Source organism: Coregonus clupeaformis, chromosome 21 (genome assembly GCF_020615455.1).
Source record: "Coregonus clupeaformis isolate EN_2021a chromosome 21, ASM2061545v1, whole genome shotgun sequence".
NCBI lineage: Eukaryota > Metazoa > Chordata > Actinopteri > Salmoniformes > Salmonidae > Coregonus > Coregonus clupeaformis.
Window position 1 is genome coordinate 18245438 of NC_059212.1, and position 15268 is coordinate 18260705.

The 15268-nt window shown below is 43.1% G+C and overlaps 1 protein-coding gene across 2 annotated transcripts in view; it reads right to left on the minus strand.

Annotated features, from left to right (window-relative positions):
- Window positions 1-1235: 1235 nt before the first annotated feature.
- LOC121535276 (TGF-beta receptor type-1-like) overlaps window positions 1236-15268 on the minus strand; it is a 37590-nt gene continuing 23557 nt past the window's right edge. For both annotated transcript variants that reach the window (XM_045206232.1, XM_045206233.1), the window contains exons 4-9: window positions 13616-13846; window positions 13015-13182; window positions 12643-12799; window positions 10692-10816; window positions 10103-10233; window positions 1236-2209 (exon numbers count right to left, since the gene is read on the minus strand). In XM_045206232.1, coding sequence (XP_045062167.1) covers window positions 2084-2209; window positions 10103-10233; window positions 10692-10816; window positions 12643-12799; window positions 13015-13182; window positions 13616-13846 — 938 coding nt within the window. In that variant the 3' untranslated portion in view covers window positions 1236-2083. The remainder of the gene's footprint in view (window positions 2210-10102; window positions 10234-10691; window positions 10817-12642; window positions 12800-13014; window positions 13183-13615; window positions 13847-15268) is intronic.

Here is a 15268-nt window from a genome sequence, read left to right on the forward strand (position 1 = left end):
GCCTTCTTAAAAGTTAATTTGTGGAATTTCTTTACTTCTTAATGCGTTTGAGCCAATCAGTTGTGTTGTGACAAGGTAAGGGTGGTATACAGAAGATAGCCCTATTTGGTAAAAGACCAAGTCCATATTATGGCAAGAACAGCTCAAATAAGGAAAGAGAAACGACAGTCCATCATTACTTTAAGACATGAAGGTCAGTCAATACGGAACATTTCAAGAACTTTGAAAGTTTCTTCAAGTGCAGTCGCAAAAACCATCAAGCGCTATGATGAAACTGGGTCTCATGAGGACCGCCACAGGAATGGAACACCCAGAGTTACCTCTGCTGCAGAGGATACGTTCATTAGAGTTACCAGCCTCAGAAATTGCAGCCCAAATAAATGCTTCACAGAGTTCAAGTAACAGACGCATCTAAACATCAACTGTTCAGAGGAGACTGTGTGAATCAGGCCTTTATGGTCGAATTGCTGCAAAGAAACCACTACTAAAGGACATCAATAATAAGAAGAGACTTGCTTGGGCCAAGAAACACGAGCAATGGACCTTAGACCGGTGGAAATGTGTCCTTTGGTCTGGAGTCCAAATTGGAGATTTTTGGTTCCAACCGCCGTGTCTTTGTGAGATGCAGTGTGGGTGAACGGATGATCTCTGCATGTGTATTTCCCTCCGTAAAGCGTGGAGGTGGTGGTGTTATGGTGTGGGGGTGCTTTGCTGGTGACACGGTCTGTGATTTATTTAGAATTCAAGGCACACTTAACCAGCATGTCTACCACAGCATTCTGCAGCGATACGCCATCCCATCTGTTTAGGGCTTAGTGGGACTATCATTTGTTTTTCAACAGGACAATGACCCAACACACCTCCAGGCTGTGTAAGGGCTATTTGACCAAGAAGGAGAGTGATGGAGTGCTGCATCAGATGACCTGGCCTCCACAATCCCCCGACCTCAACCAAATTGAGATGGTTTGGGAGGAGTCGGACCGCAGAGTGAAGGAAAAGCAGCCAACAAATGCTCAGCATATGTGGGAACTCCTTCAAGACTGTTGGAAGTTGGAATTCCAGGTGAAGCTGGTTGAGAGAATGCCAAGAGTGTGCAAAGCTGTCATCAAGGGTGGCTACTTTGAAGAATCTCAAATATAAAATATATTTTGATTTGTTTAACACTTTTTTGGTTACTACATGATTCCATATGTGTTATTTCATAGTTTTGATGTCTTCATTATTATTCTACAATGTAGAAAATAGTAAAAATAAAGAAAAACCCTTGAATAGTAGGTGTCCAAACTTTTGACTGGTACTGTATATCTATCAGCTTAGATGTAATGCATGTGCACATACATACAGAACGTACACCTGTATACACACACACACCAAATGCATTGGAATAGAGTACACCCATATACAATTACTCAAATATACACTTTAAGAAACATATATTCATAGCAATGAACAAAATATTGCATATTTCACTGCATATTTGACTAAGCTTAATGAGGTCATGTCCTGTTTTGCTTGACAAAAAGTATACAAAAATATGGATCTGGCATCTGTAAAATAAATGTTTTAAGGTAAAAGATATTAGGTGAAATAAATAAATGCATATAAGTAACACTCAATCCTGTTTGAACTAAACACTTAAATAGACACTGACTGTGGTACTTTGAGAAATGACCAGAGAGGTATTTCAAAATTGATATTTTCTTTCAATGCATATTTTCTTTGATTCAGAATATTTGCAATGGAATTCCTACAGGAGGACCCAATAAAGTCCAGCATCTGTTGAATGGGGTAAGAAAGAAGGGATGGATACAGTCAGGCAAACCAACGGGAGGGACAGGGGGTTGTCTCTTCATCCAGAGTGTTATCCAGAATCAACCTATGTTCTGATGCCATCTCAGAGCAGAGAAGCAATCTCTCCAATCAGCCTTGAAGGAATGATACATAGAAGGGTAAACACACCCACCTGTATTGTACTATCCCCTCCCTCCCTCTTCAGAGAAAGAGGTGGTGAGGAGAACAGCACATAGTGATTGGGACAGACAGAAAGAAAGTCCAGACAGACAGTTAGTGTTGACCTTCTAGTCTACATCTTGATGCCCTCTTGCTGGCTGAGCTGGGACAGGGACTTCTTGATGCGCAGCGCGGTGAGGCGGGCCGCCCCGTTGGAGTACCAGCACTCCCTCATGATCTTAGCCATCACCCGCAGCACCTGGGGAGGGGACAGAGTCAGGGGAGGCAGGGGGTCAACATCACAAGCAGCAATAACACACCCATATTTTGTTTTGTAAGTTGTTGAGCACTGAGATACTAGCTGCCCCCACCAATCGTAGAGTACAGTGGGGGAAAAAAGTATTTAGTCAGCCACCAATTGTGCAAGTTCTCCCACTTAAAAAGATGAGAGAGGCCTGTAATTTTCATCATAGGTACACGTCAACTATGACAGACAAAATGAGAGAAAAAAAATCATGAAAATCACATTGTAGGATTTTTAATGAATTTATTTGCAAATTATGGTGGAAAATAAGTATTTGGTCAATAACAAAAGTTTCTCAATACTTTGTTGTATACCCTTTGTTGGCAATGACACAGGTCAAACGTTTTCTGTAAGTCTTCACAAGGTTTTCACACACTGTTGCTGGTATTTTGGCCCATTCCTCCATGCAGATCTCCTCTAGAGCAGTGATGTATTGGGGCTGTCGCTGGGCAACATGGACTTTCAACTCCCTCCAAAGATTTTCTATGGGGTTGAGATCTGGAGACTGGCTAGGCCACTCCAGGACCTTGAAATGCTTCTTACGAAGCCACTCCTTTGTTGCCCGGGCGGTGTGTTTGGGATCATTGTCATGCTGAAAGCCTTGCTGATGGAAGGAGGTTTTCACTCAAAATCTCACGATACATGGCCCCATTCATTCTTTCCTTTACACGGATTAGTCGTCCTGGTCCCTTTGCAGAAAAACAGCCCCAAAGCATAATGTTTCCACCCCCATGCTTCACAGTAGGTATGGTGTTCTTTGGATGCAACTCAGCATTCTTTGTCCTCCAAACACGACGAGTTGAGTTTTTACCAAAAAGTTATATTTTGGTTTCATCTGACCATATGACATTCTCCCAATCCTCTTCTGGATGCACTCTAGCAAACTTCAGACGGGCCTGGACATGTACTGGCTTAAGCAGGGGGACACGTCTAGCACTGCAGGATTTGAGTCCCTGGCGGCGTAGTGTGTTACTGATGGTAGGCTTTGTTACTTTGGTCCCAGCTCTCTGCAGGTCATTCACTAGGTCCCCCCCGTGTGGTTCTGGGATTTTTGCTCACCGTTCTTGTGATCATTTTGACCCCACGGGGTGAGATCTTGCGTGGAGCCCCAGATCGAGGGAGATTATCAGTGGTCTTGTATGTCTTCCATTTCCTAATAATTGCTCCCACAGTTGATTTATTCAAACCAAGCTGCTTACCTATTGCAGATTCAGTCTTCCCAGCCTGGTGCAGGTCTACAATTTTGTTTCTGGTGTCCTTTGACAGCTCTTTGGTCTTGGCCATAGTGGAGTTTGGAGTGTGACTGTTTGAGGTTGTGGACAGGTGTCTTTTATACTGATAACAAGTTCAAACAGGTGCCATTAATACAGGTAACGAGTGGAGGACAGAGGAGCCTCTTAAAGAAGAAGTTACAGGTCCGTGAGAGCCAGAAATCTTGCTTGTTTGTAGGTGACCAAATACTTATTTTCCACCATAATTTGCAAATAAATTCATTAAAAATCCTACAATGTGATTTTCTAGAAAAAAAAATCTCAATTTGTCTGTCATAGTTGACGTGTACCTATGATGAAAATTACAGGCCTCTCTCATCTGTTTAAGTGGGAGAACTTGCACAATTGGTGGCTGACTAAATACTTTTTTTCCCCACTGTATACACCATGTCTGTAGCAATGTCACAATTAGAGTTGCAAAGCTACTGGTAATTTACCAAAGTTACCGGAATCTTCAGTAATTTTGGTAATTAACAGAAATTCTATGGCAATCTATCATAACTTTGGTAATTTGTACTTTAATAACTAAAAAACTTTTTAAAAGTATTCATATTTACTGTTCATTTTTTATATCTGTGTCCATATTGTCCATGAGTTTCTAGTAGATAGACCATATGGTTCAAGAGAAAATTGCCTAATTAATGAAAAAAGCATCTAACTAACAATGGCATTATTTTCAATTACCTCTGAAACTTGTCCAACTATTGACTTTTTTCACAACTGCCACCAGTTTGAAACCAAAACATTGACAAATACATATTGACATAGTAAAGTTAATAAAAGCGTCTTTAAAAAATTAAGCATATTTCATGCTGAAACTCTCATATTAAAACACCAATGGTATTCACTAAATTGATGGATTATATTTAGGGTAATGTTTTACAGCTTTTTCATTCCATTTCTTCTTTTAAAAATCAGCTTATTTAATTATTTCATATATTTGTATTTGTATTGTATTTATTATGGATCCCCATTAGCTGCTGCCAAGGCAGCAGCTACTCTTGCTGGGATCAAGCAACATTAAGGCAGTTATATATCTTTAGAACATTACAATACATTCATAACAGATTTCACAACATATTAAGTGATTGGCCACAGACGGCCAGAGAAAATTACCTTTGATAATCTGAAGTACCATAATCGACCACTAGATGTCTTGGCATATTATTATTATTATTATTATTATTATTATTGTGATAGATTACATAAAATCCTTGAAAGATACCCAAATTCTGGTAGTTTACTGGTAAACTTCTGAAGTTTCCAGTAATATACCCTCCCTTTGCAACCAAAGTCACAATGTAATTCTTTGAAGTGGAAAAAGTAATAGAATCACTGCTGTTGTGAAAGAACTCGTGAGCAAGAGAGAGAGAAACAGCGACAGAGACTCTACTCATAGGCATGGTGTTGAACCTGCAGCAGAAGTCTGAACTAAGACTTCAACCCCTAGTCTGCATGTCTCTACGGCTCAGCAAAGACAACATTACCCTGTGAGCAATGGAGACTCAATGGAGCTCTGACCTTGAAGAGGCTGGTCAGACTTAAAACATCCAGGCCACAGCCACAGGCCTGAATACCAATCCACTGCATCCCTATTCATCAATCCCCCGAGCGCCGCCAAAGGTCCTGGCGGTCTTAATGTGTCAGTGACTCTACGTTGTTGAACGCAGGGCTGTACTCAGCAGTATGCCTGGACACTGAAAGCCTTCTGGCCTGGACACTGAAAGCCTTCTGTGATGCATGAGCCGAGGCGGCGGATCGGACAGTGAGGACGGTGCAGGACGAATGGGCCAATAGACTTCTGTACAGAAAATAACAGACAGGACATTTAAATAAAGACTTGGATAAATCAAATATATTCTCAGTAGCAATTAAACTACTCAGGTAACAAACTCAGGTATGTATGGCTCTACTATTGCCAACCTGTTACCTGCCCAACCTGCTCTCTCTCAGGCAAAGGCCAAATGAGCACCTAAGTAGGCCTACTCTTTCCAGGAACCCCCTTCCGCTAGGAACATCCAAGGGATAGCCCAAAATACATTTAAACCATAAACGCATAATTTCCCATGGAAATATCAACACATCATAAAACAATGTTATTCCAATAATTCTATTTTGTTTGTTTATTGGAATAACGTTGTTTATGATGTGTTGATATTTCCATGGAAAATTATGCGTTCATGATTTATTATATGTTTATGTGTAAAATTGATTGTGTCCATAAAATGTATATAGTATGTACAGTGAGGTAAAAAAGTATTTGATCCCCTGCTGATTTTGTACGTTTGCCCACTGACAAAAGAAATGATCAGTCTATAATTTTAATGGTAGGTTTATTTGAACAGTGAGAGACAGAATAACAACAAATAAATCCAGAAAAACACATGTCAAAAATGTTATAAATTGATTTGCATTTTAATGAGGGAAATAAGTATTTGACCCCTCTGCAAAACATGACTTAGTACTTGGTGGCAAAACCCTTGTTGGCAATCACAGAGGTCAGACGTTTCTTGTAGTTGGCCACCAGGTTTGCACACATCTCAGGAGGGATTTTGTCCCACTCCTCTTTGCAGATCTTCTCCAAGTCATTAAGGTTTCGAGGCTGACGTTTGGCAACTCGAACCTTCAGCTCCCTCCACAGATGTTCTATGGGATTAAGGTCTGGAGACTGGCTAGGCCACTCCAGGACCTTAATGTGCTTCTTCTTGAGCCACTCCTTTGTTGCCTTGGCCATGTGTTTTGGGTCATTGTCATGCTAGAATACCCATCCACGACCCATTTTCAATGCCCTGGCTGAGGGAAGGAGGTTCTCACCCAAGATTTGACGGTACATGGCCCCGTCCATCGTCCCTTTGATGCGGTGAAGTTGTCCTGTCCCCTTAGCAGAAAAACACCCCCAAAGCATAATGTTTCCACCTCCATGTTTGACGGTTGGGATGGTGTTCTTGGGGTCATAGGCAGCATTCCTCCTCCTCCAAACACGGCGAGTTGAGTTGATGCCAAAGAGCTCGATTTTGGTCTCATCTGACCACAACACTTTCACCCAGTTCTCCTCTGAATCATTCAGATGTTCATTGGCAAACTTCAGACGGGCCTGTATATGTGCTTTCTTGAGCAGGGGGACCTTGCGGGCGCTGCAGGATTTCAGTCCTTCACGGCGTAGTGTGTTACCAATTGTTTTCTTGGTGACTATGGTCCCAGCTGCCTTGAGATCATTGACAAGATCCTCCCGTGTAGTTCTGGGCTGATTCCTCACCGTTCTCATGATCATTGCAACTCCATGAGGTGAGATCTTGCATGGAGCCCCAGGCCGAGGGAGACTGACAGTTCTTTTGTGTTTCTTCCATTTGCGAATAATCGCACCAACTGTTGGTCCTCTGTAGCTCAGCTGGTAGAGCACGGCGCTTGTAACGCCAAGGTAGTGGGTTCGATCCCCGGGACCACCCATACACAAAAATGTATGCACGCATGACTGTAAGTCGCTTTGGATAAAAGCGTCTGCTAAATGGCATATTATTATTATTATTATTGTCACCAAGCTGCTTGGCGATGGTCTTGTAGCCCATTCCAGCCTTGTGTAGGTCTATAATCTTGTCGCTGACATCCTTGGAGAGCTCATTGGTCTTGGCCATGGTGGAGAGTTTGGAATCTGATTGATTGAGTGCTTCTCCCTTTAAGAGTGTGCTCCTAATCTCAGCTCGTTACCTGTATAAAAGACACCTGGGAGCCAGAAATCCTTCTGATTGAGAGGGGGTCAAATACTTATTTCCCTCATTAAAATGCAAATCAATTTATAAAATTTTTGACATGCGTTTTTCTGGATTTTTTTGTTGTTATTCTGTCTCTCACTGTTCAAATAAACCTACCATTAAAATTAGACTGATCATGTCTTTGTCAGTGGGCAAACGTACAAAATCAGCAGTGGATCAAATACTTTTTTCCCCTCACTGTATAAGCTGGAAGTAGAGGCCTAAGCATTGTTGTTCACTAGTTTACTCCAATTAGGGAAGGGGTGGTGGGGTTGGAAAGTAATAAAGGGAAATATATTTTATAAAAGTGTATGTATGTATATATATATATTTGCAAGAAAAAAAAAAAGTGATGCAGACAATTACATTGATGGAAGTTACAATCTATCTGCAATATTAAAGCTGATCAACCAATTACTCGATGACTCGCAGAATAATCTGTGTCATGCGCAATGGCACATCAACAGGGAAAGTGCAGAGCTTCAAACAAACACATCGGGTAGGTTAAATAAATTCTATGATTATTCTTCAACCAACAATTCGATTGTTCTTCTAATAATATATTTCACATTGCTAGAGCATGTACTTTTAAAATGGGAAGCTTTAAACATAGTAGAAACATGGTTATCGAGTTACATTGTTTAATTACTGCCATGCGCAACAAACAATTTTGTCGCCTTTATGTCAAAGCATTGTCGGCACACGGAATGCACAACTCTAACCAGCATGTTCTCTTTTGTTTCAGGATTCTTGAAGATACGTGGCAGCATAGCTGCGGTAAAGAGGTCAATGGAACTCAACCAAAACAATGGAAATTCCATGGAAACGCGAGGGGGAAAGATCCCGAATCTCCTCATTGCAACCAAGCAAAATTAGCCTCCATTTAGGCTACTGTTTATATGTGTATTTCACACTATGTGAAAGAGTATAATGCTTGTATGGATGTCAATCCCAATACATGTTCATGTCATCGTCACCAATCAACTGCATTACAGTTAAAAACGACTGACTACCACCGGGGTCCACCCAATGTTCCATGGACCATATTTTCCTTCAACCCCCATGTTCCCCTGGGCCCCATGTTCCCCTGCCCCATGTTCCCTCAGTACCCACTGAACCATTTTCAATCAAAATTGGCACAAATGCTTATGTCCAAATAATTTGTATTGTAATCAAATTTGGCCTTGTTTGGGGACAGAGATCATTAGAATAATACCCAGTGTGGTTTGCAAGTGTTCATTTTCACATAACATTTTGGTCATGTAGTAGAAGCTTTTATCACATCATAGTGCCATCACACGTCTGACACCAACGCAGTACATTTGGGGTAATAGGGGGCCACTACAAAAATGGTTTCCGAAGGTATTTAGAAATTGGCAACTTATTACAAAATATATTGCATTGTAGTTCAGGCCTGTAAAATACAAATGACAAAATACTCAGAAGTAATTGAAATACATACTTCAAAAACATGTAACAGAAATACTGCCCATCTCTGTTCAATCATGCAACAGTGGATCAACTCACCAAAATAAAATGTTTACATCAAGGGTGTGAAAAATATAAGCTATGTAAAATATTTGTTATCACATTTCTTCTCTATGCTAGCTATGCTCCCAGCTTATATGAACGGGAGTGAGCATTTAGCGTTCCACTTTTTCTAAACCTGAAAAGGGACTACTTCTAAATGTTATGCAGCAAAAACATGTATATCCAAATCTGACTTTAGTAACCACATTGTGGGCCTGTTATTATATTTGACCAATATCCACTTTGTTAGATCAGATGTGTTTAATGTGCGCCAATCCGCCGTCCTTCTATCCCCCACGGTCTGCGTTCTATTGACGTCTTTACCGCATCTATTAAAATAAACAGAGTTCTTGAAACAATACTGCGCTTCAGTGTCATTGTCGATAAGTCACGGACATGAGCTCCACTTCAGAGCAAGCGGTCTGTGTGAATGCTTTGTTTATTAGAGAGGAGACAGTTACACAACATGACCCTGGCTGGAACAGACTTGTCTAGACATCCAGATAAACTCATTCTCTAAACTAAAGGCTGCTGCTACGTGTATGTATGTATGTCGGCGCTCGCACCCACGCAGCCGAGCTAGGGAAATGTTTTCATGACTTTTAGCATTGGCAACATTATAGAGACGGAGTGAGAGAAAACTCAGCACTGCTGAAAGAACATCAGTCCATCTCCAGACTTTAAACTGAGGAGCAGCATAGACAAGGGTAGAAAGATGAGTCTTGTATTCATCTCTCTGAATGTGTCCCTAATGTGCTCCACATGTTAATTTAGCATATCAGCTTTGAGTGATTTAAAACCGATAATTTCTGCCTCGTTTCTCCAACCACAGACAGAGTGAAACAAATAGACTGATGGGCCATTTAATATTCACCAGCTTGGCCATCAATCCAGTGGTTTGCTTTACAGCTGGCCTGGGCCCACCGAGGCTCTGGCAGCAGCCATTGTAACCTTGCAGGGGATGATGATTAGATTAGGAAGCGTTATGACTGCAAATTGGACGTAATCTAATTGTCTGTTCTCCAGAAATAAAAAGTGCATCAATAAGGATGGAGGAGAGGAAGAGAGTGGATCTGGTAATGATGAAGTAGGAAGGCTGTTTGCAGGAGACCAAAGGGAGACAGAGGAGAGAGTGAGCAATAGAGAAAGAAAGATAGAAAGAGAGAGAGGGAGAAAACAAGAAAGCGAGAGGCAGACAGAGACCAACTGAGAAACAGAGAGAGGGAGCGAGAAACAAAATTGATGATATTCTTAAGGGCAGTGAAGTACAGCAAGGCAAGAAGCGCATGTTGTCATACCTCGCAGCTCTGCCACCTGTTGGGGATGTTGGCCCGTAGTTTCTGGTCACACACCACCCTCCTCATCTCCTCCACCGAGGGGTCTGGCTGGACCAGGTCATAGTAGGGCAGCTGGTAGTCCTCGTGGATACCTGGGGGGCAACAGACACAGAATTGGATTAGACTCACGCTTACACAGAATAAAGGCCAATGGCAATCTACAATACAATTCTGACAGAAAGTGTTGAAAATATCAGAGAATAACAAATATGATGACGCCAAGCCTTAAAGGGACCGACTAGAGAAGAGTCCCACATTAGATCCAAAGCCTTGGGACTTGTGTCAGTGGCTGGCTGCACTGTGTAACGGACATGATGCTTTCAGAATTAGCCAAGGTCCTTGGGGCCAAAACAACTCAGAGCTAAAAGGAGCATAGTGTTATAATAATAATAATAATAATAATAATAATAATAATAATAATAATAATAATATGCCATTTAGCAGACGCTTTTATCCAAAGCGACTTACAGTCATGCGTGCATACATTTTTACGTATGGGTGGTCCCGGGGATCGAACCCACTACCCTGGCATTACAAGCGCCATGCTCACCTCCTATTGAGCATCTCCGTGCGATCTCCCAAAACACCAGGCCCATGGCGTAGATATCGGCCCGCTTGAATGACTCAAAATGCTTCATGTTGATGGAGTCATCCAGGACTTCAGGGGCCATGTACCTGAGGAGACATTCACCAGACAGTTCCCTTTAGCCTCTCAGACACAGGGTGACAACATGAGTATCTTGAGTGACCCTGTACAGTCTCAGGCTATTGTCCAATCCTTCACTACGTGATGATCTGATCGAGGCAAGTTTTTTAGTGTTGTCAGGAGAGTGGGAGAGCAAGAGAGAGCGAGAGAGCGCGAGGGACAGCAAGTGGAGAGAAGAGACCGAGAGTGTGGGAGAGACAGAGAGAGAGCAGGAGAGCGAGAGACAGAGAAAGAGCGAGCGAGACCGAGCGAGCGAGACCGAGCGAGCGAGACCGAGCGAGCGAGACCGAGCGAGAGGGGCTGTAGTAGGTTAGAGTTCACGGTCCATCACAGTGTACATGAAAGGACAGGAAGGGCAGAGCATGGCAAGAGGACAAAGCCAGGCGACACCCAGGACTCACATTAGCACACTGTCACAGACTGCAGCTCTGCGCTGCCTGGTGGGGGTGGGGGGAACATGTCGTTGGAGGCCCCAGGGGACAGTGGTGGTGAGATGGGGGGGGGAGGTGTGGGTGTGAGTGGGGGGGTTGGTTCTTCTATCCTGGTTCTTCGTCCCCAAAAGGATAGTAAAACAAGGACAAATATCCCACGTCCCCATTAAAAGGCTATTTTAAGCTTAGGGGTTAGGTTTAGGGTAAGGGGTTAGTGGTTAGGTTTAGGTTTTGGGTTGTTAGTGTTAGGGAAAATAGGATTTAGAATTGAAAATTAATTTTAGGTCCCCACGAGGATAGAAGAAGTGGTGTTGTGTGTGTTGAAGTGGGGTTGACAGCTGACACACAGAAAGACAGCATCAGTGAAGCGGATTAGCTGTGACATCCTCCTGCTCAGTGCCTGCTGGTGTCCTCTGTGACCACCCAGCACTGCTCTACATGCCCCACCCTGCAACACTTTAGCATCAACATTCCTCCCTCCTCCTTCACATGACAGTCTTCCCCTCACACTCTCTTCCATCCCTCTGTATAGCCTTAGCAAGACACACGTATACATTGTTTTACACGTAACCATTTTCACATCCTCATCTATTCTTTTACATATCCTTGTCCATTCCTTATTTCATTGTGGGAACAACACTGAACAGTGTCCGCTTAATTATAATACCTAAATAATTAACATTAGTGATAAATGGCATTACTGATGCAAATACAAGTAATGCAGGCAATACCTTAAAGCGGCAATCAGCAGTAGAAACAATAACAAAGTGGCCTCCAAGCCCCTGGTTCAGTAAAAAGCTGAGGGAAGGGGCTGGAGAAATGTAATCACTCTCAAATTCATAGACAAAGCTATGGATGTAAGGAGTGACCATTCATGATATCAAAATGATCGTTTTAACCATGTTTTACACTGTTACCTGAGAAGTGTAACGGACCAATCGGATCAGATAGCAATGCTTTCCCAACACGCTCCTTCCACTGAGCGGTTTAAGATTTCAGAGATAACGCTGCATCCACTTGTCAGAAGTCTCTTTCCTCATCACTCCTCCGCTCTCTCTATCACTCACAGGCATCCGATATCAACAGGCCCAATGACTCAGATGTCATTTTCCCTGAGCCCCAGCCCAAGACAGACAATACTGACGGCACACCAATGAGGGCATACACAGCCGTGTGGATTAAGGGACCAGAGAAAAACAATGTAACCTGCCCTCAAATTGAGTTTGACCTAATCTAAAGTAGTTGTCGCATTACGTGTGTGTGTGTGTGTATCCGTTTCTGTGTGTGTGTGTTTTCAGTGTATGTGTGTTTCTCCCTCTGTGTGTATCTCAGACACTTGTTTCTCTGGCCGTGCAGCCAGTCACCTCTTGGTTCCCACTCTGTGATTGGGGGCGATGTCGATGGTGTCGGTGGCAGAGTCGTGGCGGACAGCCAATCCCAGGTCAGCGATGCAGCAAGTACCATTCTTCTTCACCAGGATGTTCTTAGACTTCAGGTCGCGGTGTGCGATGGCAGGTTTACCTGGGGGAGAAGAACAGGGGGAAGAGGGTAAATGGAGAGTGAGAGAGAGAGCGAGCGAGGGGGGGAGAGAGAGAAGAGGAAAAGGAAGAGATGCAGAGAAAGGAAAATCTGAGTGCAGAGTAAAACCACTACATTTCATAACTATGTGCATGTTATGTGGATACATATGCTCTACGAAGTACATTAAGAGCCACATTTGGATAGGTCCTCCTCACCTTGCGTGCCAACAATCTCCATGTGCAGGTGAGCCAGGCCGCTGGAGGTGGACAGGGATAGCTTGATCATGCCCTCCACTGTCACTGTGTACCTGTTCAGGTAGTCAAAAAGGGAGCCGTGCTCATGGTAATCTGATACCAGCCACAGTTGGGTCCACGTGCCGTTATCTGAGAGGAAAGAAAGGAGATGGAGGGGGGGGGGGGAGAACAGTGGGAGAGAGATAGGGAACAGTTAGGTGAGCTACACTTTACACAATACCTGCATTTACAACAGATCATCAGAGAAACTCATCAGTGAAACACTGCCTGCTAGTATCCGGACTATATACTATCTGGGTCCCAAATACACAATTCTAACTGCTTGTCAGCTGCTTTAGGCATGTGTGGCTTCTAAGTTCTCTGACACAATAAAATTAAGCGCATCATAGGTCATAGAAAATAAGACCAATACAGAGTCATGTTCAGTAGGGCACACTATTAAAACATTTTCCTACAGAAAATGAAAATCTGGGCTCTTATTGGACAAGTTCAGAAAGTACCTCCCTGTTTCTAAATGTGTTCTCCCTACTGAACACAACCCTGTTCCAATATGCCCTCTGACCTTTGTTGTCAGCGGCAATGAAGCCCAGGATGTTCTCGTGGCGAAGCATGACCGTCTGGTAGATCTCGGCCTCGCGGAACCACGAGCGCTCCTCCCGGGATGAGAAGATCTTGACGGCCACCTCCTCTCCTCGCCAGCGGCCCCGCCACACCTCCCCGAACCTCCCCTTTCCGATGCTCTCCTGCAGGATGATGGTCCTGGCTATGGTCCTCTGCACCAGTAGGGGCAGACCTGCAGGGGGTTACGGAGAGAGAGCCCAGTTATTATGAGGCCAGGGTTTTAGGAGAAGTTTGAACGCAGTTCTATATAGCAAGGCGAGAGGAACTCGCAACTGTGATAGTGGTTGTGTGGAAAATACACTGAAGACACGGATTAAAAGCAGGCCATTGGATCCAAAATGGAATGAGTCTTTCTGTCGACAAATCCAATGTGTGCACAAGGCCAGATGAAAGAACACTGAGGCATTGAGGGGTACAGTAGGAAGACATCAACAGACAGATCTGCAGCTATTCTCTATTTCAAAAACGTAGAACAAATATCCTCTGAAAATAGAACAAATTAACACTGTCTGAAGAGTGACTATTTTGACAGTATCCTCTCATTCTGTACCTTGGAGGTCCTGTCTGTCTGGTTTCACCTGGTATACTTTACATGTCCATAAAACAGTCTAGAGCCCTCAAACTCAACTCTGGACTTTGAAGCCAGTTCCACTGCTTTTTTAAATTGTTCCCCTCTAATCAGGGACTAATTTAGACCTTGGACACCAGGTGGGTGCAATTAATTATCAGCTAGATCAGAAAACCAGCAGGGTAAGAGTTGAATACCCCTGGTCTAGAGCAGGGTTTTCCAAACTCGTGCACCCGGTGGGGCCCCAGGACAGTTTTGGGTTTTGCCCTAGCACTACACAGCTGATTCAAATAACATTTACATTTACGTCATTTAGCAGACGCTCTTATCCAGAGCGACTTACAAATAGGTGCATTCACCTTATAGCCATTGGGATAACCACTTTACAATGTTTTTTTTTTTTTTTTTTTTTTTTTTAAACCAACTCATCATCAAGCTTTGATTATTTGAATCAGCTGTTTAGTGCTAAGGCAAAATCCAAAAGGTGCACCCGGTGGAGAGGAAGGACAGTTTGGGAAACCCTGTTCTAGAGCGTGCTTCTGCCCACGTTCCAGCTGCCTGGGTGGTCTGCATTATTTGACATTCTCTTAAACCTGGACATTAAAGTCAATGAGCAGAGAGAATAACCAGTAAGTTGGTGCCAGGGCAGAGAAAAACAAATACTGTCACGACCTCGCCATCAATAGAAGGCTGATATCATATAATTTTTCATCTCCAGTTCTATGGACAGTTTATGTCAAAGCCATTACAGAGGATGATGGCCACGATTCTATTTTTCTGATTGAAATACATGAATAAGATTATGTTTCCATGATTAAATGACTGTCCTTGACTGGTAGTTGTACGTCACAGCCTAACCGGCTGCTAAGCTGATGTCTATTAATCATTCGCTGAAACATTCATAGCCAAGAACATTTCCAGCAACTTATTGGCTCTCACTTACATTTACATCATTTAGCAGACGCTCTTATCCAGAGCGACTTACAAATTGGTTCATTCAACTTATGATAGCCAGTGGGACAACCA